At 39.9% G+C, this 21,096-nt stretch overlaps 1 protein-coding gene across 2 annotated transcripts; it reads left to right on the top strand.

The window, feature by feature from the left end:
• The first annotated feature begins 201 nt into the window (after positions 1-201).
• On the top strand, positions 202-20,884 carry elapor2a (endosome-lysosome associated apoptosis and autophagy regulator family member 2a). 2 transcript variants are annotated; one of them, XM_072385714.1, is made up of 23 exons: positions 202-300; positions 456-540; positions 10,858-10,978; positions 12,094-12,283; positions 12,359-12,506; positions 13,183-13,272; positions 13,815-13,920; positions 14,020-14,172; positions 15,009-15,097; positions 15,190-15,370; positions 15,485-15,613; positions 16,449-16,539; positions 16,637-16,739; positions 16,827-16,964; positions 17,515-17,778; positions 17,870-18,040; positions 18,148-18,334; positions 18,535-18,631; positions 18,715-18,816; positions 18,931-19,057; positions 19,398-19,576; positions 19,873-20,041; positions 20,129-20,884. In XM_072385714.1, exons 1-23 carry the CDS (start codon positions 287-289, stop codon positions 20,195-20,197), a joined length of 3,003 nt encoding a protein of 1,000 aa, XP_072241815.1. In that variant the 5' UTR covers positions 202-286; the 3' UTR covers positions 20,198-20,884. The 2 variants fall into 2 exon arrangements, with proteins under 2 accessions (XP_072241815.1, XP_072241816.1); XM_072385715.1 differs by lacking the exons at positions 202-300; positions 456-540 and adding an exon at positions 9,180-9,455 and having other exon boundaries at positions 20,129-20,833.
• Positions 20,885-21,096: the final 212 nt, after the last annotated feature.

Raw genomic sequence — 21,096 nt, 5'->3', positions numbered from 1 at the left:
ATATATATTATTATAATCAGATCTATACTCTGTTTTGCAAAACCGCTTTCTTCTTGTTCCCATCTGAGAGATTCAGCAATTGTATGTATTATCTGATGTGTCAGGATGAGAGGAATTTTACTTATCTACTTATTAATTTGTACATTCTGTATTCTGAAGTTGCAAGTTATTACAACAGATAGTATAATTCTGTCAGACACTTAACTCCCAAATCCCATCCCAAGAATCCATCCCTTCCGATGCTATCAAATCAGTTTTGATAACAGAAGACAGAGACCGACTTCAGATGGGGCAACCTTGGTTTGTGCATGCCAAAGCTGCGTTAAACACTTTACATTCCGTGGCACACACTCATTTTCTCACAAACATCTTCAGGATGTACACAGACACACAATGTACACACTCAATCACATTATTAATCAGCCACTCAACTCCATCCTTTTACCCATTTATAGTCCTCCACCCCTCCCGCTGCTTTACCCCAAGACTCATCGCCAAGGTAACCGCCAGCACTCACCTCCTCCTAGACATCCTGGCAAGGTGAGAGTATGCTCACACTGGCACACACTGAAACAAACACAGGATCATGTCTGCAAAGTCTACTCTTTCCTCTGAATCAGCATTCACCACAGACAGACAAAGAGATGTTTCCCTGACCATTCATGAACAGGCCACTTATGGAACAAAAATTCTTCCATAATGACATGATGACACGCTGGGAGCATAACTGTGTGAACACCATCATATCCGCCATCATTTCATCGCCACATAAAAATTGAAGTTGTTTTTCCATCAGCAGCAGTAAAATAGACTTTTTTTTCCATTCCAAAATCTGTGCCCAGCAACTCCAGTGTGGAAGATGAGGAGGTGAAGAAGGGAACGGAAAGTTAAGAGGAAGAAGCTTGTATTGTTTTCCATACCTGATAACCCTTCATCCTCAGTCTCCCTGTGGCCGGACCTGTCAGACCCTGCTTCCTGGAATTCTGATTCCTGAGGGGAGGTGTGTGGGAAGAGAAAACAAAGGGACACTGTCAGTCATTCTAAGGTCATCAGTGAATAACAAAAACATTAATCTAATGGACATGTCTATATAGAACAAGGTGTAGGCATGTGGTAATAAAAAGAGGAATCCATGGATTTGACTGTAGTTCAATGGCAGGCTTACACAGAAAGAGCACATGGTAAAATTACAATTATTTTCATATTTGATTATATGATTTGGAGGGAACCAGTACCCTCTTAGTTTTTTTCTCATCTGTGGATTACTGAAACGGACTTTTAATGCCTGATATTGATTTACACAATGTCAAACATGATGTCAAATAATTGCACCGACTGATGTCAAGGAGGGGTTATGGGCAACTTTTGTTAAGGGCCTTGGTATTGTTATAGATGGTCGAAGGAGACTGGCAAACACCGGTATGGAAATCTGAGCTTATTGTTCTTTCATTTACTGTCTTTGTTGGTTGCAAAAGCTTGAGTCACCCATGGTCAAACTTTTTGTAGATAGCCATGCAAGTAAAAATACCTGCTTTCCTAATACGACAAAATCAATTATTACACATTCCTAAATATATTAGGCTGTAAACTCTTTGCTATTTCCATCTTGGTTGCACTGCTCTCATGAGGTCTACCCACAGAATGATGTGTTCAGGATTATCATACTGATGTTGTAAACATCCTCTGTTCATGCCAGCCTTTTAAAGACTGTGTAAAGTTTGCTTCCAGAATTGGTTGGTGTTTAGTTGTGTTGTCTCTTCTCTGCCACTGAAATGTTTCCCGCTTTATCATCTTCTCTCATCCTTCCCCTGCCTTTGTCTTCAGTAATTTTATATTTCAGCGTGTCAGGCAGATACTTAGAGGATCACGAGGCTGCTGATTGCTGAGAGAGCATATGAGGAGTCAGGTTTTTTTGTAAAACTTAAAAATCTGCTGAACCTGACCTTTCCTAATGATGACTGTAAACAAGCCACAGCCCTGACATGCTAACTGAGATCTGACCTCAGTGAAGGTTATGAGATGTCAGATATTTAGAGATAACTTTTTGCATGCTGCAACGTTTCCCTCTCACTATTTGAGATATTTTAACCTTTACTCATTTATTTACATAAAAGGATTTTTGAAAATGCTTGAAAGTGCTCAAACTTTTGCGTGCCACTGCAAGCACACTTCAGATAGTGGTTAGCAGCCAGTATTGGGTCAGACAATAATCATCAGAGAGGGTTGTTCATATTCTTTGCTCACTCTCATCCTGCCCAAACCAACCCCTCCATTTGTCTAATAACAGTGTTCAGCAATCCTTTACTATCAAGTGTGACTCTGCCAGTGCAATGGTGAGTAATAATAAAGAATTCATAGAATAGTTTATGGTGAAAAATTATTTTAGGACATATAACATATAATTCCTGTTACTGTATGTGTGTGTGCGTGCGTGCACGTGTGGGTGTATACTACAAAGAAAGACAGTATATGACAGCAGAAGGCTCCGGATCAAGGAAGTGTCCTATAAAATTGTTTGGCTTCAAGGGTGGGGTTAAAGGATAGATGTGCCAAAGGATTTATAACTCACTGATATTGACACACAAACAAAGATAAAGCCTATTGGCCCCGGAGATCAAAGCTACATCTGTTGAGCTGGTAGAAAACTAACACACACTGCAGTATGACTCAAAATACAACGCCTGTTGGTCATACTGATGCACTCTTACTCATTTCTCTTTGTTTTTTCTGACAGAGCTTATCATTAAATACTATTCGTGACATTTTTATTCCCTTCAGGGCTTCAACAGATTTTACATTAATTTGTGCCTTGAGGGAAGAGCCACTGTGAGTAGTCAGCTAATAAAATGCCATAAGGGTGCTGCTTATGGTCGCATCACTTTTTTATTACAGTGTATTAGTGCCTTCTTTAACTCTGTTGTCCAGATCAAGAGGAAGTAACTGTGGGAATTTACATATGACTGTTATTAGCTTTGTTCTCTAAAACTGTTTCAAAACGGTTCAAATTGTGCACTCGAATAAAACTTCTGTAAGTCACCCTGATTCAGCACAATAACAGTCATGTAGGAGGACGGGCTGGCTGAGATGATGTGTGCATTGTAGCCAACTGTTGACCAATGCACAGTTATACCAAAGCTTTATTTTCAAATGTGGCATTTGTATAAATTGTTCAGCTATGTTATGGTTCAGCATTGTTGTCAGATAAGGATGTAACTGACTGTCTCAGTTTAGAAACATTCTATTGGATACACAGCACATTTCTTGAGTTAGACTGTATCGAAATAACAACCTACTGGCCTAAAAAAATCAGTCAAAACATCAGCTGATGAGATACGTCTCTTTGCATGAAGAAGTGTTGAACAGATTACTATCCGGGAATCCCAATAAAACCCGCCCTTTGTCCCCCTCATTCCTCTGCAATCTACAATGCTCATCAGCATTATTGATCAGAGCCCGAGGACACAACCCACATTGTGTGTCACCCTCCTCTTGGAATAATGAGAGAACACACGAGCAGCAAGAGTAAATAGGTACTACGGGAGCCCAAAGCTGTGAGTTACATTAACACTGCACAAACCACAGCAACAAAATGCAATACGCAAGAAGGATTTTACAACACGCAACATTTTACAAAATTCGATTACAAAAAACAAAGCAGAACAAATTAAATGTTGCTGTGCTTCGCCAGATGTGGTTTCTGAAAAATGTATGATTTTTTTCCGTCTTGTGTTCTTTGAAATGTTATGTTTTTTTGGGGGCATTGAAGGGATTTATACACGTCATTGTGTTTTGAGAAATGTACCTGAAGTTTATTGATGTCTGGTGTATTTTTTCATTTGCTTGTTTTGTGTGAAACTGCCTCAGTGCCACAGTAAAAACTGTTGAAATGTGAGTGCGAAGAAATAAGCACGAACAAACACACATGTAGAAAGACACAGGCGTTTAGAGAGATCAGGAAACAGGGATCATGTTAAACAGGAGCTCAGGACACATTTACACTGACATCCTATCTACTTTCGCTGAACACTGTCGGCAAACACTTGTGGGTGTGAGGGTGTGTGTGCATTTGTTTTGAGTTTCAGAGTTTCTCCCCTTATTGACGAAAAAAAAAAAGTTTTGCTTTTATGAGAAATAAAAGACTTTCATACAGTCAGAGGGAAATAAACCTCTTCAATGCAAAACTCCTACAGAATGGACATACAGCTTTATTTTAGTTCCATATGTCACCTAGTGGCTACACAATGCATTACATCAAACAAGATTAAAATATACAACTGTGCAAAATGCTGTTCAGATATTACAAGTAAAACTAAACTTCAGTGTGTCATTGTTAACTTCTGAATTGATTATTTTTCAAAATATTAGTTGAAAAGATAAATCAACTTTCATACCTTTGGCTGTCTGATAATAATAGAGGGTCTGGGAATTTGGGGATACTTCAGCTCTGGCTCCGGACTACACTCCAACTCGACCTCCTCATCTGATCTCTCAGAAAGTTTAGTGCCGGGTGGAGGAGAATCAGAGTATGGGTCATCATCTCTGTGCCGCATATAGCAGTTAGAGTTTGAGTCGGTGCCATTTAGATTCTTGCTCCCTGTGGAGCACGATGAGACACAGCTGAGAGTCCTCTGAAGCTGTTCAAGCCGCTGTTCCTGTGAGGTAGCTAGCCTGGTTGCTGGCTGAGATAAAACAGGTTCTGCTGCTGAAAGTTCATTGCTACTTGTGCTGCACGTGGAGTTGTTAGGCTCTAAAGAAGGTGCTGGATCTGTGTTAACGTCAGATGGATTACCAAAACAATGGCCAAAAGATGAGCAAGGTAGTCCGTGCATGCTTGCAGATTTAGAAATAACAAGAAACAATAAGATAAATCCTACTTGCACTGACATAAGGTAGATGCAGGGTTGTATGCGGAGCCCATCAAGTAGTTAATCTGCAGTAGCCTCTGGGTGATAAAGAGAGCCTTGGACAAACAAATGGGATCCAGACACAGCTTTACAAACTTGTGGAGGGGTGTATGGAATAAAAACATGTCTAGACATTCAGCTTCACCCATAGCAACAAATATCCTATGAAAAATCGTACTCTTCTTTTCGCCTCTCTTTCTGTGGTGGGATGTGTTTAGAAGTATCTCTTCCCTCAGGCCTTCATCATCTCTTGTCTCTCCTGTCCAGACTGCCCGTGTGCATGTTGGCGTCTCAGGGTTCGTATGTGTATGTGTAAGCCGCTCGGTGTCTAATTACCTTGCCAGGTAGTCCCTATTCTTTCGTGAGTTCGGAGGTTGTGGTTGGGCTGCACTGTTCCAGCTTTACTCTGGTTACCATCTGATTCAGGGTCAGTTACTAGTACATTTGCTCTACACTTCACCAACATGACATGAACTCATCTGATCACAGAGCAGTGGCCGGGAGTGTAAAGGTTCCTGGTGTGTTACAGATGGTTGATTATGAAAGCTCAAGTTACAGGCAAACACTGTAAGTGATAGGCCTGAGATGATGAAGAGAAAGGAGGGATGAGAGAGATAGAAAGAGTTAAATAGATAGACAGACAGAGAGAAGAAGAGAGACTGGCATCACTTCTAAAAAAGAGTGAGACAGAAGAAACCCTGCTGTCTTTGGGTGATGGCTACTTTAAAATTCATACAGTCGCCTCGCTTCAGTAGTTTATCCAAGCTGGGCTACTGGTTTATATGTTTTTTTCATAAGATAGACAGAATTATGACACTACGCAGCACATCTTATTCTTATTCTGTTTATTAATGCAGGTTTTCACTGTTCTCTACAGATGGACTGGTGACTCAACCACAGCAGCACATGTTTTTAAGGAGGCTCAGGTTTTATAGGCTTGAAAACAAAACTATACTGCACATTCCAATAGAAATGCAGCTGTACTATGTGATGCCAGAAGGAATGAAATAAGCTATAAAATGTTTCCACTGCAGTTTCACAAACACCCATTATTTTATTCAAGCTGCAGCAGTGGATAGTGGGTAAATATTAAAGTACAACAGCATATATTGGCCTGAAAGTATAGGGTGGGTGTATATGGTGGGTGTATATTCTTATTAGATGCTTATATTCAATTTCATAATCAGCTTTTAGAAAAATACATGATCAAAAAAATAGTGTAATGCACAAAAAAGAAGCTTGGTATATGTTCATGTTTGACAGGGGAAATTTGACCAGGTAAGTCAAATTTTAAACCTGTGATTTTTAAATGTGTGAATCCTGCTTGCTATAAACAAAGGGAAATACCAACCTCCTGGACAGTCTTTGTGATGTAATTGTCATAAATGATCTATTTGAGCACCATGGGAGAGAAAGTTGATGGAACAGCCTGTGTGATTTTCAGTTAAACCACAACTTATGTTGTTATTTTCTATTTATTTTCTTTCCTGGTTGACGCAAATAAAGTAGACAAAATGTCAGAACACCTTGAGAGTTAAAAAAAACAATACCTCTTCTTTTTCGTTTTAAACACACTAGAACCGTGGCATACTGAATGAAAAAGATCACGCATTAAAGGCAATGAATACAAGCACAGATAGTGGGTAGCCACAGGTGCAGCACTGGAAGAACAATTTGAGGGCTAGATGCTTTTTTTTAAGGGCACTTTGGCTGTGGAGTGTGATGGAGTTGACCAAGACACGCCTGATCATTACTTGTCAATACTTGGTCCGGAGACATTTTCTACAGCCTGTCTCCAGCAGTCCAAGTGAATTTTAGGTTAAATGCAGCACAATTGAACAGTTCGACAAACTAAAATCTGAAAAATCACCATAAATCTGAACAAAAACCTTTCTAACCTCCTTTTTGTTAATTGCTGTCAAATATAATCAAACCGTTCAATGGGTGTTGATCTGAATGATCGCATATTTGTTTTCTGGCAAAATCCACATAGATGCTCGAGTAAAGCGTTTACTGAATGTACTATTTTTGAAAATCTATTAGTGAAACTTATCAATATTTACAAGAAGCATATTGTTGAGGTTGGTTGAAAGATGAAAGTGAGGTGTACATAGCATCTGCCCTTTTTATTTCGAATAGAATGCACTGGAACTTTAAGACATGCAGATGTGATGATGTCAGACACAATAATGAAATCACGGTTACCCTGATGTTTCCTGACACCAATAAAAGAATAACGTCCGCAAAACTATCACGATCATACAGATAAGTGCATGTCCTTGGATAAAGTACACTTTGATTTGATTATGGTCTTCATTCATAATCTTTGTCTACTAAAGTGGTATTTCAACGAGACCAGGCAGCGATCAACATTCTCAGAAATTGTGCCTCTTTTTTTTCATTTCAACAACCAAATCCTCGATGATTGAAACACACAGAGGTGTCTCTAAGTAGGTCTGTCCCACACGTTGTTCTAGCACCTCAGTGTCGTGGGTTTAGAACTCCCAGATAAATTGAACCAAGTGTTTTTATGACTCGTGCACAGGTTTTTTGGGTTTTTTCATCTCAGGAAGTAAACTACAGTATTGAGTTTTTCGCTGTTGTTGCCCATTGATTTGGAACAGAGCTATTCTTGTATCATCCTAATTCACACCTACACGATACTTAATACTTTAATCTCCCCTGTTTTTTTTTGTAAATCCAAACATAATTTCTAATCTGAAAAAAACTCATTACTGTAAAAGACGGCTTTGTCCTCCATGCTTTGTATACACAGACTCAGTTGTAAGTGGAACATTTATGTCTGTTAAAGTGCATGTTTTGTGCCCAAAATAGACAATTCAGTTATTTTCCCCAGTACAAGCATTAAGGTTTGTAATATAAATTTTTCCCAAGTTGCTTAAACACAAACTACACACAATTAGAACAACCACAAAAGTAGCATTTACCTCAGATCTTTAGCAAAAATTAAACAAAGTCAAAACAATTTTATTCATTCTATACAGACACAGCTTGTATGATCTCAATACATTTGTGTCATTTCTACACTGCTGTTATCAACCCAAATCACTTTGCTTTTCTACTGTACAAAAGACAAAAGTAAAGACTTTAAAAATGAAGTCACAGAATACCATACAAGAAAAATTCTGCAGAATGATGGAACTATTTATGTATTGCTTTTGTTTTTATACGCTGAAGACAATCATGATTTTCATTGAAGGTAGATAACTCACATCTTTTTAAATTTTCTATTCAATTTAATTTGTACCAATATTATTATCTTTATAAAGCTTAAATTATATATGCTTTAAATGTGTTTTCAAGTTTCTGTTTTATTGTGGGACAGACAATAAGGTCATCTTAGCTTATCTTTAACCAGTTTGACTTGTCTATAATGAAACACATACTTGCCTGCATACCTGATAGCTGTGTTTCACCAACGAGTTAAAAGGTGTGGGTAATTGAAATCCAGTGGTTTGAGATGGCAACAAGGTGGCACAAAGATATGGGACTATTTCTGTGGCTAATGCATACCAGTGTATTTGGTGTTTTGCTAAATGTGAGAGGTTGATGATGTCCTTATAGATTGAAAATCTGAGCAGATTTTTTCGCTCCTTAGTGTTTAAGGTGTTCCTAGCTGCTCAATACTTTTGATTTTAAAATCTGCAACAAATTTAAAAAAAAAAACTGTAACAAATAAGTACCCTGTGTGAGCAAGCTTCCAGTAAAAATGGTCTATTGTGGAGCTATGTCTCCCTCTAGTGGTCATTAATATGGACTACACTTGAGGGGATTCAGGCACTGATGGCAATCAACCCTATTTTTAAGGAAAGAGCAAAAAGCTTCGAGGTCCTTTCTGATAGGCCAAGCTCCTAGCGACGAAGCTCCGGATAGAATTTTTTTTAAATTAATTTACAAAACGAGTAACATAATCTAAAATCGTATACATTTCCATTGTACTGTTGCGATGGCCATTATGAAAGAACGTCACATTTACACAAGCAGTTAATTTCAAGTTAGTCCATAAGCATGTTCCCATCAGTCCTTCAAATTAAACAAACAAATGTGTTAAACTACAACGAAAAACTCAAAAAATGACAACCATGATGTGCAAATAATGACAAAATTATAAGACACGAGGCGCCCAAGAAAAGAGACATTACTAAGGTTATCACTAAATGAGTAAGTATAACTCAATTCGCGCATGAATCTTTACTTTGGAAAACCTCAGCGGAAGTGCTATTCCATACGACACAGTGTGAGTTTGATGAGCCAGCTCCGGAGGCGCACACAATCTGAGGATAATCGCAGGTGGACAGACGAGAGGCCGGCGACAGAAGCAGGTGTCAAGTCGTGGCTGAACACGCGTTAATCCCGCTCAGGTTTATGATACAAGCATTTGTCCTGGATCCAAGTCGCTGTTTTTTTCATGTCCTCTTCCCTTGATGATCCACAATGCGGTCCTCGTCTTGGTTCGTCGTCCGATGCGCTCTCATCCTCTGCACGCTCCGGTTGATTGGCGGGGCCGAAGGACAGCAGCGGTGTAGTGAGGTGAGGGAAATCGTAACGCGTTTATAGTAAAAAAAAAAACAAACAAACAAAAAAAACACAGAGAACAAGTTGACACATAGAAAAACGCTTCTGCAATCTGCTGTGGCTGCACACGTTGCAGTAAGAAATGCAATCTGGTGTTGTTCATTTAAAACGGCTGAACATTGATATTCATTTCCGGGGTACTTATTTTAAAAAAACATTTCTGGTTTTTAAACTGACTCATTTATCATTTTCAGCAGGTGGGGAGCCTTTAGCTGCTCCTCCTTTTGAAAGAGATTGTACGACATGGAAGAGAATAAATCTGTGATGAGGTCTGGTGTGTGTGTTTAACCTCACTACTCGGAGCTGTTCAGGCTGTTATCAGCTTCCTGCATGGACTGGCCGTTCCTTCCTTCTGCTCTGGCTCAGCTCAACACCTCCTCACAAGAGACTGGCAGCACAGTCCCAAGATAGGAGAACAACATTCCTCTAAACTACTGGCTCACTTTGTGTTTTCACACTTGTACAGAGATTACTGCAACCCCTCCAGTTAAGGCCTATGTATGACACCAGAGGTGAGGAGCTGTGCTGGATTATGGCGTGAGAAAAATATTGAACAGCTACCAGATCGGTGATGGACCACAGCTCCTGTGGGAGTCACAAGAGATAATGAGGGTTTAATGTAGCACAAGTTCCAATGCAGTCCTGCTTTTAGTCAACTTCTCTGGTCTTAAAATCCCTGCTGCAGTGAGAAAACCTTTAACTTCTTCATTAGTGTGACTGGACTCTTAACACCAGATCACTTTAACAGTCTGCATTCACTGTGGTGTCAAAATCTGGTTTGGCTCAAGGAATAACATAATGTAAACTGTCTAAAATTAGGCCGCGCTCCTCTGTAGATGGAAAGCTGCGGAGTGGAGTCAAGACATAAAGCTAATGGTTTTTACTCCATACCGCAGATTGAAAATATTTCATGCAAGAATCGAATGTCTGAGTGTTCCTGCTAACGATGCTAAAAGCTGCTGGTAAAATGACTCCCTTTTTCGTTGTCAGCCCACTACTGCCCTCACCCCTGCTGCCGTCACCATGGAGATGGTATGTTGTGTGTTCACAGCTGAAGAGCGGTCAGTGTTTGAGAGATGACACCAGAACAGGCGCTAATGTTTTGTGAACCTAAATGTGTGGATATGGAAATTGACAACAGCGTTGCTTTCTAATGCAGTCACACATTCATTCATTCTGTCTGCTCTGATCTGCAAAAACATTCAGACTGAGATGACTCAGCGCTCTTATTTGGGTGGAGACCCCTTGTAGTGAGATATTTACAGACCTGTCCTCTGCCAACATTTGCTCCCTGCTTGGCAACAAGCCCAATCTGAGTGGTTTTCCTATACAGTTATTATTTGTGTGTCTTTGTCAGATGGACTACTACTTTGAGTACACAGAGTGTGACAGCACTGGATCTCGGTGGAGAGTTGCCATCCCGCAGAGTTCCAGGGCCTGCACAGGACTACCGGAGCCCGTGCGCGGCACAGAGTGCAGTAAGTTGGATTAGAACTGCATCTGAGTGTGTGGATAAAGAGTAATTGTTGATTGCGTGTGTGTGCCACATTCTGATCAGTAGCTGTCATGTCCACCGCACCACAGAGCATAACTGCTAGCCAATATGCTTTTAGCTGAACCCTGCCACCTAAACTCTCCCTGCTTCAGGAGCTGCATCATTTTGGGCCAATCCTTAGGCGTGAAAAAAAGTATCCTGTCAGTGGAACAAACTTTAACTGTTAAAAACGCTGACGTTTTGCAATGTGGTAATAAAAGTTTGTTTTTGTTAGTTCCATCCACAACAGGTTTATCAAGAGCAGTTAGACCTCTTTACTGACGTATTATCAGTGACATCTATGTAACTCTAGACCCACACATGTCACCCAAAGAAGCTGCACTGGTCCTCTCTTTTAGAATCTGAATGGACTGCTACTGTTCTTCTTTTAATGTGAATGTTTAGCATTGGAATCACCCCAAATGGAAATTGTTAAAATGTTTATATTCTTAATGGGTTCCTTCCTCATTGAGTGTAGGTGTGTAGCAGGGATGCCAATCATTCTTCAGCTTATGTTATTTTTGTTTTTTTTGTTTCCTTCTTCCTCCTCAGAGTTCACACCAAAATCGTGAGACCAGGAGCCCTAACTGTCATTAATTATGTCATCTGAAAAATTGCTGTTATCGCAAAACTGTCAATAAATCAGATCATTCCTACCCACATGAACAACCCACTTTTTATTCAGACACTTTTTGCTACTCTAATTGCACATCTGTGTGTTGGTTGCTTTGAACCACAGCAAGGCATTACTGTGGCATTAAACTGGATCAAGTATGAGGAAAAGCTGACACTGTCAAACACTGGCAAATGAAAAGACACGATGGCTGAGTTGAAAAAGTGCAGAGACAGACACACTGTGTAACAGGATGTAAGGATTAAACCCCTCCAGCACAGGGTACACTATACCAGATGCAGTAGTGGTTTGAATGACTGTTTTTAGCTTTAGTCAGATGAATATCTTATGAAGGCTTTTTGCAGCAGAGTTTGAGTAAATGTTGGGAAATTACTTATTCACTGTGCTATTCTTCTCCACTCTTTTTCCTCCACTTTGTCCCCAAGCCTTCTCTTGCAAAGCTGGAGAGTTCCTGGAGATGTCAGCCCAGGAGTGCACCCCGTGCGCGGCAGGAAGCTACTCCCTCGGCAGCGGTATCCGGTTCGACCAATGGGATACCATGCCTGCTGGATTCAGTAGCCTGGCAACCTCCCTGGAAAACAGTCCCCACAGCAATCTCAGGGCCTCCTGCAACAGGTAATTGAGATGGAGAAAGAAAGTCTGGTTGTAAGTTGTAATGTGTATTTTTATATGCGCTTTCTTCTCTTACAGTTCATCGTGGGTGCCTCAGGGAAATTATCTGGAGTCCAACAGGGATGAGTGCACAGTCTCTCTCATCTATGCTGTTCATCTGAAGAAACAGGGCTCTGTCAGCTTTGAGTATCAGTATCCAGACAACAACCTGCTGTTTGAGTTCTTTGTGAGTATCACACTGTCATTCTCGAAATGCAAACATGTGTATAAATTCTATTGTCATGGCACAAAGGTTATGTCCATCTGTCAGATTGTCCATTAATCTGACAAGTTTGCAGTCTGAGAACTCATTGACTGTTGTCTCTACCACACAATTTATTGGGCCTAAAAAAAAAACCTGCTCATGGATGTGGATAAAATCTTTAAATAGACCAATAAGAAGTCAAATTATCATCAGAAAATGTCATTAGCCATTACTTTCTCTTTATATATTGAATTTTACTCACTGTGTGACTTATTTGCTCCCTACATTGGTTACTTGGTTGGTTATGCTGCTGCTGACTGTTTTTGACAGAAAAAAAAAAGAATTGAATCTTCAGGTTGCAAATACTGAGCAAACTTAGAAGTACCTTAAGTCAAGATACTCAAAATCAATCTGAGATATAAAAAAAATCCCATTGCTTTAGTGTATTTTCGTAATAAAAAGGTTACTCTTATTTCTGATGTTCTTTAAGAGCATCCTCACCAAATATAACCCTATTCAAAATTTTGTACAGATATGAAAGTTCTTTATCATCATTATCACCAAGCACTATGCATAGTTTTATGTTATTTATTTTCCTTATTATACCCCTCCACCACAACAACGTGAGATCATACACATTCTGTTCTTTTGTGTTAAGATCCAGAATGACCAGTGTCAGGAGATGGATCAGTCTGCTGATACAAAGTGGCTGAAGCTCACCAATCATGGCGAATGGGAAACCCACACGGTAAAGGTTTCACACTGTAAGATGAATAGGAGGAAGGATGAAGGACAGATCTTTGGCAATGGGCCTCAGTCTTCCAAAATAAATTTGTTGTGCTGCACATAGTTGGTGGATACAAGCAGGAAGCCTGTTTGTACACAGGAGACAGGAATCACAAAGTGCTGTCTCCTGTAATTTTCCTGTCAGACTGTAAAATTAGTTTCTTCAGTCATTTCCAGCACTATGAATGCTTTATGCATTAATATTAGTCTATTTAATTAGTTAAACCTTTTGAAATAAAACGATTATTCAGTTACCTCTTACGTGCTAAAATGCATGAAGTTACTGGTGACCTGCTTACTGCATGTTCCACTATGTGCATTGTGCTATTTTACGCTCTGTAGGTAAGCTTCAACATTTGCACTGATCTCTTAAAGAATTTTAAATTTAATATGGCATATCTTGTATATTGGAACTGCATTAAGCAGATCTGGAATGTTTTCTGTGTACTGCTGCACTGGATCTGTTCATCCCACACTGATAATTCTGGAAAACCTGTATTCAAGGTGAGCTTGAAATCTGGTACCAACATCTTGTACTGGAGGACAGGAGGTGTTTTGATGGGGACCAAAGTGGTGAAGCCTGTTCTGCTGAAAAATGTTCAAATTGAAGGTTGGTGATATATTTTTTCTGTTATTAGTTTGTCTAAAGAATAACTAAGAAAGGCTTAGCTCTTTTTTTTTCCCCCTACCGTAATTTTCCTCCCAACAGGTGTTGCCTATACATCAGAGTGTTTCCCTTGTAAGCCGGGGACATTCAGTCGAGCTCCAGGCTCCTCCACGTGTGAACCCTGTCCTCGGGACACGCACTCTGGCCATGGAGCCAGTTCCTGCACTCCCTGCAACACCACCACTCAGTATGCAGGTATGGCTTGGCATATATTTGTGTTTTCAAACTGCACTGCGGTATTTAGTGTAGCCTAATTGCTTTCACAGCTGCTCACAGAGGCACAGAACACATCCAAAGGATTTAGAGAGGGCTTGTCCTATTTTCAGCCACATTAGTCAAACTTTTGAAGAAAAAACATGCTTGCTAGTTCAGCACGATGAGCTCGTGTGATCACAAGGCAGAAGCAGATGGTGTTGCGATTTTTTTCTTTTTTCTTTCGAGCTTCTGTATTATTTACATTTTGTTTTCTAATGTCCCGTTTATGAGGATAAAAATGTTATTCTCAAGAATAATATTGAACTTTTCTGGGTATATTTCTGAAAGGGATTTACTTTAAAGGAAGTTGATTTAAAGTATGCTAACTATAATATATACATACACAACCTTTTTAGTTGTTGTGTTATTCCCAGGTGCATTGAAGTTTGATAAATCTAATAAAGAGGTAATCTTTTTACTAATAATAGATTTCACCACAGTTAAGTCATTCAGAACTTACTGCAGAAGGCTGGATCATTCTGAAACGTATTACATGTGAATTGTGATCTGTTTTGCCCTTTCTTTGCTGCTGTTTATCAGCAGTATCAACATTTCTATTTATTTTGACAGAACTGCAAATAAAGTAATTACTGGCTTTTCTTGATTTGAAAAGCACTACTACTTAATGGCTGTGTATTTCAATTTCCATCATGTATTTTAGAAGAAATTGTGGCTCATTTCTAAATCTGCTTTGTCATGTCTTCAAGAAAGCTTAATTTTGTAGGATTTTGGATAAACGATAAAATCAGTTCTTGTCACTGTATTTTGTTTCCCAGCTGAGGGATCAGCTGTGTGCAAGGCCAGGCCTCCGTGTTCCAAAAAAGATTATTTCCAGATCCACACAGCATGTGACCATGAAGGCAAGGTGAGAGAGAGAAGAAGCCACCTTTCAGTTAAACACGTTGAGTTGACTCAATCTTCTATACTGTGGTTCAATAACGTAATGTGGAATTTCAGACGCAGGTCATATACAAATGGATTGAACCCAAGATCTGTCTTGAGGACGTCTCTGGAGCTCAGACTTTGCCTCCAAGTGGTGCACGCGAGCCCTGCCCGCCCTGTAACCCTGGGTTCTACAATAATGACACGGCCACTTGCTCTCCTTGCCCTCCTGGAACCTACTCTGATGGAATGAAAGGTACCGAAATCTCTGTTTATTGAATTTCTTTTTCTTCTCCGTTTTTCTCCACTTACTCTTGTTTTTATTTTGGGCAGTTTCTTAACTGTGTTTTTCATTGTGTTAATTTTGCAGCATGTCAGCCATGTCCAGCAGGTACTGAGCCCACATTGGGTTATGAGTATAAATGGTGGAACGTTATTCCCTCTAATATGAAGACCTCCTGTTTCAATGTTGGAAACTCCAAATGTGACAGTATGAACGGTGGGTAGTCTACAACACTCTTGTTATTCAAGTCTTTTGATGTATTTTTTATTTGTCTGTCATATAGAAGGAAATTTAATTAAACAGGTTTTCAGGTGGCACCCAGCTAACATAGCTTAGCAAAAAGTCGGGAAAAAGCTAGCACAACTTTGTCTAAAAGAAGCAAAAATGACCTACTTATGTACCTAAAGGTCTTTACTTATTATTTTATATTATGAAGCTATTCATTTTGAGTTATTGTGCTTATTTTCAGTGGAGGCTTATTTTGCACCAAGCAGGTTGTTTGTCGTTGTTTTTCTTATTTTCCCATAATATTATTTGTAAATTCATTGCAAAACCTTTACCTATTTTCAGATTGGTGATACTAATTTTCGGAGATAATTCAAGATGTGTCTTTGCTAGAATTTGACCACTTAAACAACACAACTGCACACTGAACGGAACGTATTTATTTGCCATAACTGTGTTTCATGAATGGCTGCTGCTGCCCGCTCCTGATGGTTGAGCTGAGTTGTCACTGCTACTCACTTCACAAATGATACGCTTTTGTAGCCATACGATGTGTGACACAGAAAATTGTTTTAGTCATGTGCAGTGGTAAATGCATGCATTTAGATTTTTCAAAGGTATGTGTAACCTTAAAAAGCTAAAGAATTAAAAAAAAAAAGAAAGTTCAACACCATTACAGGCGAACATCATTATACAGCCTGTGGAGGGCTGTTTGTTGAGATTATTGATTTATAGATTGGTCACAGATACTCTAATCATTGTTGTATGCATATATTCGTTTTTCAAACCAGTCAAGCTGTATTGAGAGATCTGCTTCACTCTTTAGGTTGGGAGGTTGCAGGTGATCATATTCAGAGTGGATCAGGAAGCTCGGATAACGATTACCTCATCCTCAACATCCATATTCCTGGCTTCAAGTAAGTACAGTCATGATGGGTTTCACGCTTATTACTGAGCTGTCTGTTTCGTTCTGACTTGACTAATTCCACTCTTCTCTGTCTACATTGGCCTCAGGCTACCTACGTCGGTGTCAAGCCACTCTGTGACAGAATTTGGTCGCATCACATTTGAATTTGAAACTTTGTGCACAGCTGACTGCGAGCTCTACTTCATGATGGTGAGAGCAGCTCCTAATGCATGCTTGCTGCTCTCTACATTATAGAACAAATGTTTAGTGTCATCATTTCTTTAATGTATGTTTCAGGATGTCAACAGGAAGAGCACTACGGTAGTGGAGTCATGGGAGAAAACAAAAACAAGACAGACCTACACACACATCATGACAAAAAATGCTTCGGTTTCCTACACATGGGCTTTCCAGAGGACTAACCAACCTTCAGATGTAAGCGTGAACAGACAGATCCTTAGATATATTCACATTAAGGCTGTAAGTGAATGATATATATGAAATTTATCACATGTACTTACTGTTACCTCCACACTTCATATCAACTTGCATATAATAACATCTTTATCATGCTTGATATGTTTGGGAAACTCAGCCGGACATTTGAAAGAACCTTTCTTTTTTTTAAGGTTTTTTCTTCTTCTTGCAGTGCTGCTTGAGAGTTTGTAAATGTCTTTATTTCTGCATAAACACGGATTAAGACGTAATTTAAGACAAAAACACTACTATTCATCAAGTCCATCAAGGAAACCAATCTAAAATTACTTTATGTACGAGTGGCAATATTGATGTGAAAGTTGAAGTACAGTTGAAGTACAATTCGAGTCAGATGTCTTCAGTTAGGTAGATTTCTGTCAGGTATTTTCTAGAAAACTTTAATTTGAGTGGGTGCCCTGTATTTAAAGAGCTTTGAAGGAAAAAAAACCCATAACAGACAGTTTACTGTCCGTTACTGGGTTTAAAACACTTTTTTTTGCTGCTTTAGGTACGTCTGTACATCAACGATGTGGCGCGAATCTACTCTATTACAGTGAGCAATGCTGTGGATGGGGTGTCCTCTAGCTGCCGGGTTTGTGCCCTCAGCACTCAGCCCTCCAGCTCCGCATGTGTGCCATGCCCACCTGGACACTACATAGACACACTTACCAGCAAGTGTATAGAGTGCCCACGTAACAATTACCTCATCCCTCACGCCACACCGGGCTCTGATGCCTGCAAAGTTTGCGGACCAGCCAGTAGAAGTGACAAGGTTGGTTGCTGATTGTTGGAAAGGAATTGTGTTCATCTTTTTTGATACTCTACACAACAATGCATCTTAAACCTGGGTTTGAACTTTCTAGGACCACAGATACTGTTACAGTGACTGTCACTTCACCCACACAGAGGGCAATATCACTCTGACTTTTGACTTCAGCCTTCTTGGGTCTGTGGGGTCACTGATGAATGGTCCAAGTTTTACCTCCAAAGGAACAAAGTATTTCCACCTGTTCAATATCAGTCTGTGTGGACAGGTGTGTAAAGACGGAAACCCTCACATGCAAAAAAAATTCTGCCATTTCAAAAGTTTTTGTTCACAAATGGAAGGACTTTGCTATCTGCACTCTTTCTTTGTTTTAAGGGTCAGATGGCAGTCTGCACAGACAATGTGACAGACCTGTCAGTCTCTGAGTCCCAGAGAGAGAAAGGCGACGGTCCCACCGCTGTGAAGACCTTCATCTGTCAGTCAACAATTATCCCAGCTAGTGGGCGGGGCTTCCACACTGCACTCTCTTCACAGTCCATTAACCTGGCTGACACATTCCTTGGTAAGTAAGCATAGGAGGTAGGCGGCAGCAGGCAGCGGCAAAAATCTGTGCAAGATGAAATAGAAAATATATGGTGACAAGTAAAATGTCTTTTTTTCTTTTAATGTTAAATGACTGTTACAGAAGAAATATGGTCTAAAGATTAAATCACCGAACTTGCACATATTAGCAGTTATGTAGTTCTTTTTTATTCTTAACAGGCGCAACTGTGAATGATAATCTTGAAGGAATAAGAGCAAGACCAGAGCTGTATCCCAAGATGTCTAAGAAAGTCCCTGATGTCAACTTCTACTACAGGTATCTCTGTCATCTCAGATGTTTTTCAGTAAAGGAAAAATTAGTGCTGTAATGTCTTTTACTTTCGTATGTTTCTTGGTAAGATCTTTGGAAACGACATCATCTTGTGAGTCAGGTCGGAGTGCCGTGGTTACACTTCGCTGTAACCCAGATATGAGCGCTAAAGGAGAGCTCTCAGTTCCCAGGTATTGCTTATCATCTGTGCGGTGTCTCTTGGCCCCTTTACTTACATCAACTTTGACTTTTATCAATGCTTTCACAAGGTTTCGGAGTTACAGTGTGCTTTTGGCTGTTTTCAGTCAGTGCCCTGCAGGAACGTGTGATGGCTGCACCTTTCATTTCTTTTGGGAGAGCTCAGGGGCTTGTCCTACATGCACAGAGAGAGACTACCATCAGATAGAGGGAGTCTGCAAAGGACGACACCAGGTGTGTGTGTGGACGTAGCTTAATTCTATGAGTACGTAGCTTATGTCTATGAGTACAGGGGAGTCTTTGTTTTGGTTTTACAATCAAGCACTCTGAATTAAAAAAAAATACAATGGATAGACCTTAAGTTTTAATTTGATGCTTTATATGTCAACATCTGATGTTTTTGAAGAAAAATGATGTGCTCTTTTATACTCAGCCAAACAAAACATACTATGATGCTAAAACTTTTCAGCTCCGAGTCAAAACCTATAGACATTTCATTGCCTAACAGTCGTTAATGTATGTTTTGGTCCGGTCCCATCCGTCTTTAATTATGTATGTATGCGTTCATCCTCAGGATGTGGTGTATGTGTGGACTGAACCGAAATTATGCATGGGAGGTGTGACCTTGCCTGAAAAGAAAACATTGCTTTGTGAGGGTATGGAGTTCTGGGTTCGGCTTGGTGCTGGGATGGGAGCTTTCACTGCAGTGCTGCTTTGCTCCCTCACCTTTTACTTTTGGAAGAAGAACAAACGGTAGCTCGAACCTCATCATCTTTCCATCCCATTTATCTCTGCCCCCCTCCCCTTTCCTCCACTGAACAACTGTTTCTCCCGTCCTAAAGCTGAACTTCTTAATGAATGTAATTTTATTTTTATTCCCCTCTTTTGTTTGTCTCTACTTTGGAAATCCTTTTCTTTCCCTACTCCAAACTCCTGTCATTTCATCCCATCTCTTCTTCCATTCTTTCTTTGTCACAACAGTGTTTTAGTATTTATGGGGACATAGTTCCTTCCTACTATATTGATTGTTTTTCTTGTTTCTGCACAAGGTTGGAGTACAAGTACTCCCGGTTGGTTATGTCTGCTAACAGGGAGTGTGAAATGCCAGTGGCTGACAGCTGTGCTGTGATGGAGGGAGAGAATGAGGGAGACATGGAGGATGAAGTTGTGTACACAAAACCTTCTCTACTTAGAAAACTCAAAGCTATAGCTTCTAAGGTGAGAGTCACAGCATCATCACAGCAAGAAAAGTCTCCAAAGCTCTTTAAACTGTTGCAAAATAAACATGTTTGCTTTTGCTTCAAGGGAAATGGCGACAACTATGAGAACGTGCAGCTGAACTTGTCTCAATCAAAAGCACTGGTGTGGAGCTAGAACTGTGGGAAAGTGAGCTGGAAAGAAGGGGAGATATCAAACCCCTCAAGACGCTTTCTCTGAGTGACCCCCTTAACTAACCGCCCCCATTATGTGCTTTGGTACCTGGAGTTCCACTAGTGTGTACGAACACATGCATACAAACAAAACACACATCATGCACCTCGTGCCAGGTTCAGAGGAGTCCCGCTAACATGGTGGCCTTAAAGCTTGGTAAGACAGAGCCATAGTACTGTGATGCTGGTGTGTGAGACACTTCCTGATCACGTTCTGACGGCAACTGCTGTCAGGAAAGGTTGTTAGAAGAGCTCAGGGTAAGACAGGGACTGATTTGAGTTCCTGTGTTTTGTTTCTGTTTTATTTATATTTATTTCTCTTTGTGTAAGGTATGGTATTTGTTTGACAATCTTGCCATGTTTTGTGTGTTTCCATCTCCCATAGATGCTTCACACAGATTGGTTTGTTCTGACCGTATAAGAAATTTATCTTCTCATTCATTTGCATTTTTTCTTTTTTTTATGTAACTTTGAAGATATTGTAGTGAGATCTGCTGACAGATTGAAAATCATCACATCAAATTATGCTGTGTAGGTTGTTCTGTTGACTGTCCATGTGAGTCAAATAAATGATGATTGATGTATTTATGTAGAAGTGGACTCAGTGTGAGTGTTGTCTTGTGACCTCCTTGAAGACTGAAAGGTTTAAGTGGCATTGGGGGTGAAAATATATTTATTTAAACTGATTTTTGTTATGGAACACTCAAAACCTGATCTGCCTTGAAAATGCGGACACCAAGTCATATATTTTAAGTGTCATAATCTGTGAGGTCACATTGTTTGATCATTTGCCCCAAATTAACTGACAAATTGTGCATTACTTAAGAAAAGGAAATTTTCTTA

Source organism: Leuresthes tenuis, unplaced genomic scaffold (genome assembly GCF_036924035.1).
Source record: "Leuresthes tenuis unplaced genomic scaffold, fLeuTen1.0.hap1 SCAF_5, whole genome shotgun sequence".
In the NCBI taxonomy this organism is placed as follows: Eukaryota; Metazoa; Chordata; class Actinopteri; order Atheriniformes; family Atherinopsidae; genus Leuresthes; species Leuresthes tenuis.
The sequence above is the reverse complement of the archived record's forward strand: the minus strand, read 5'-3'. Positions and strand labels throughout refer to the sequence as shown.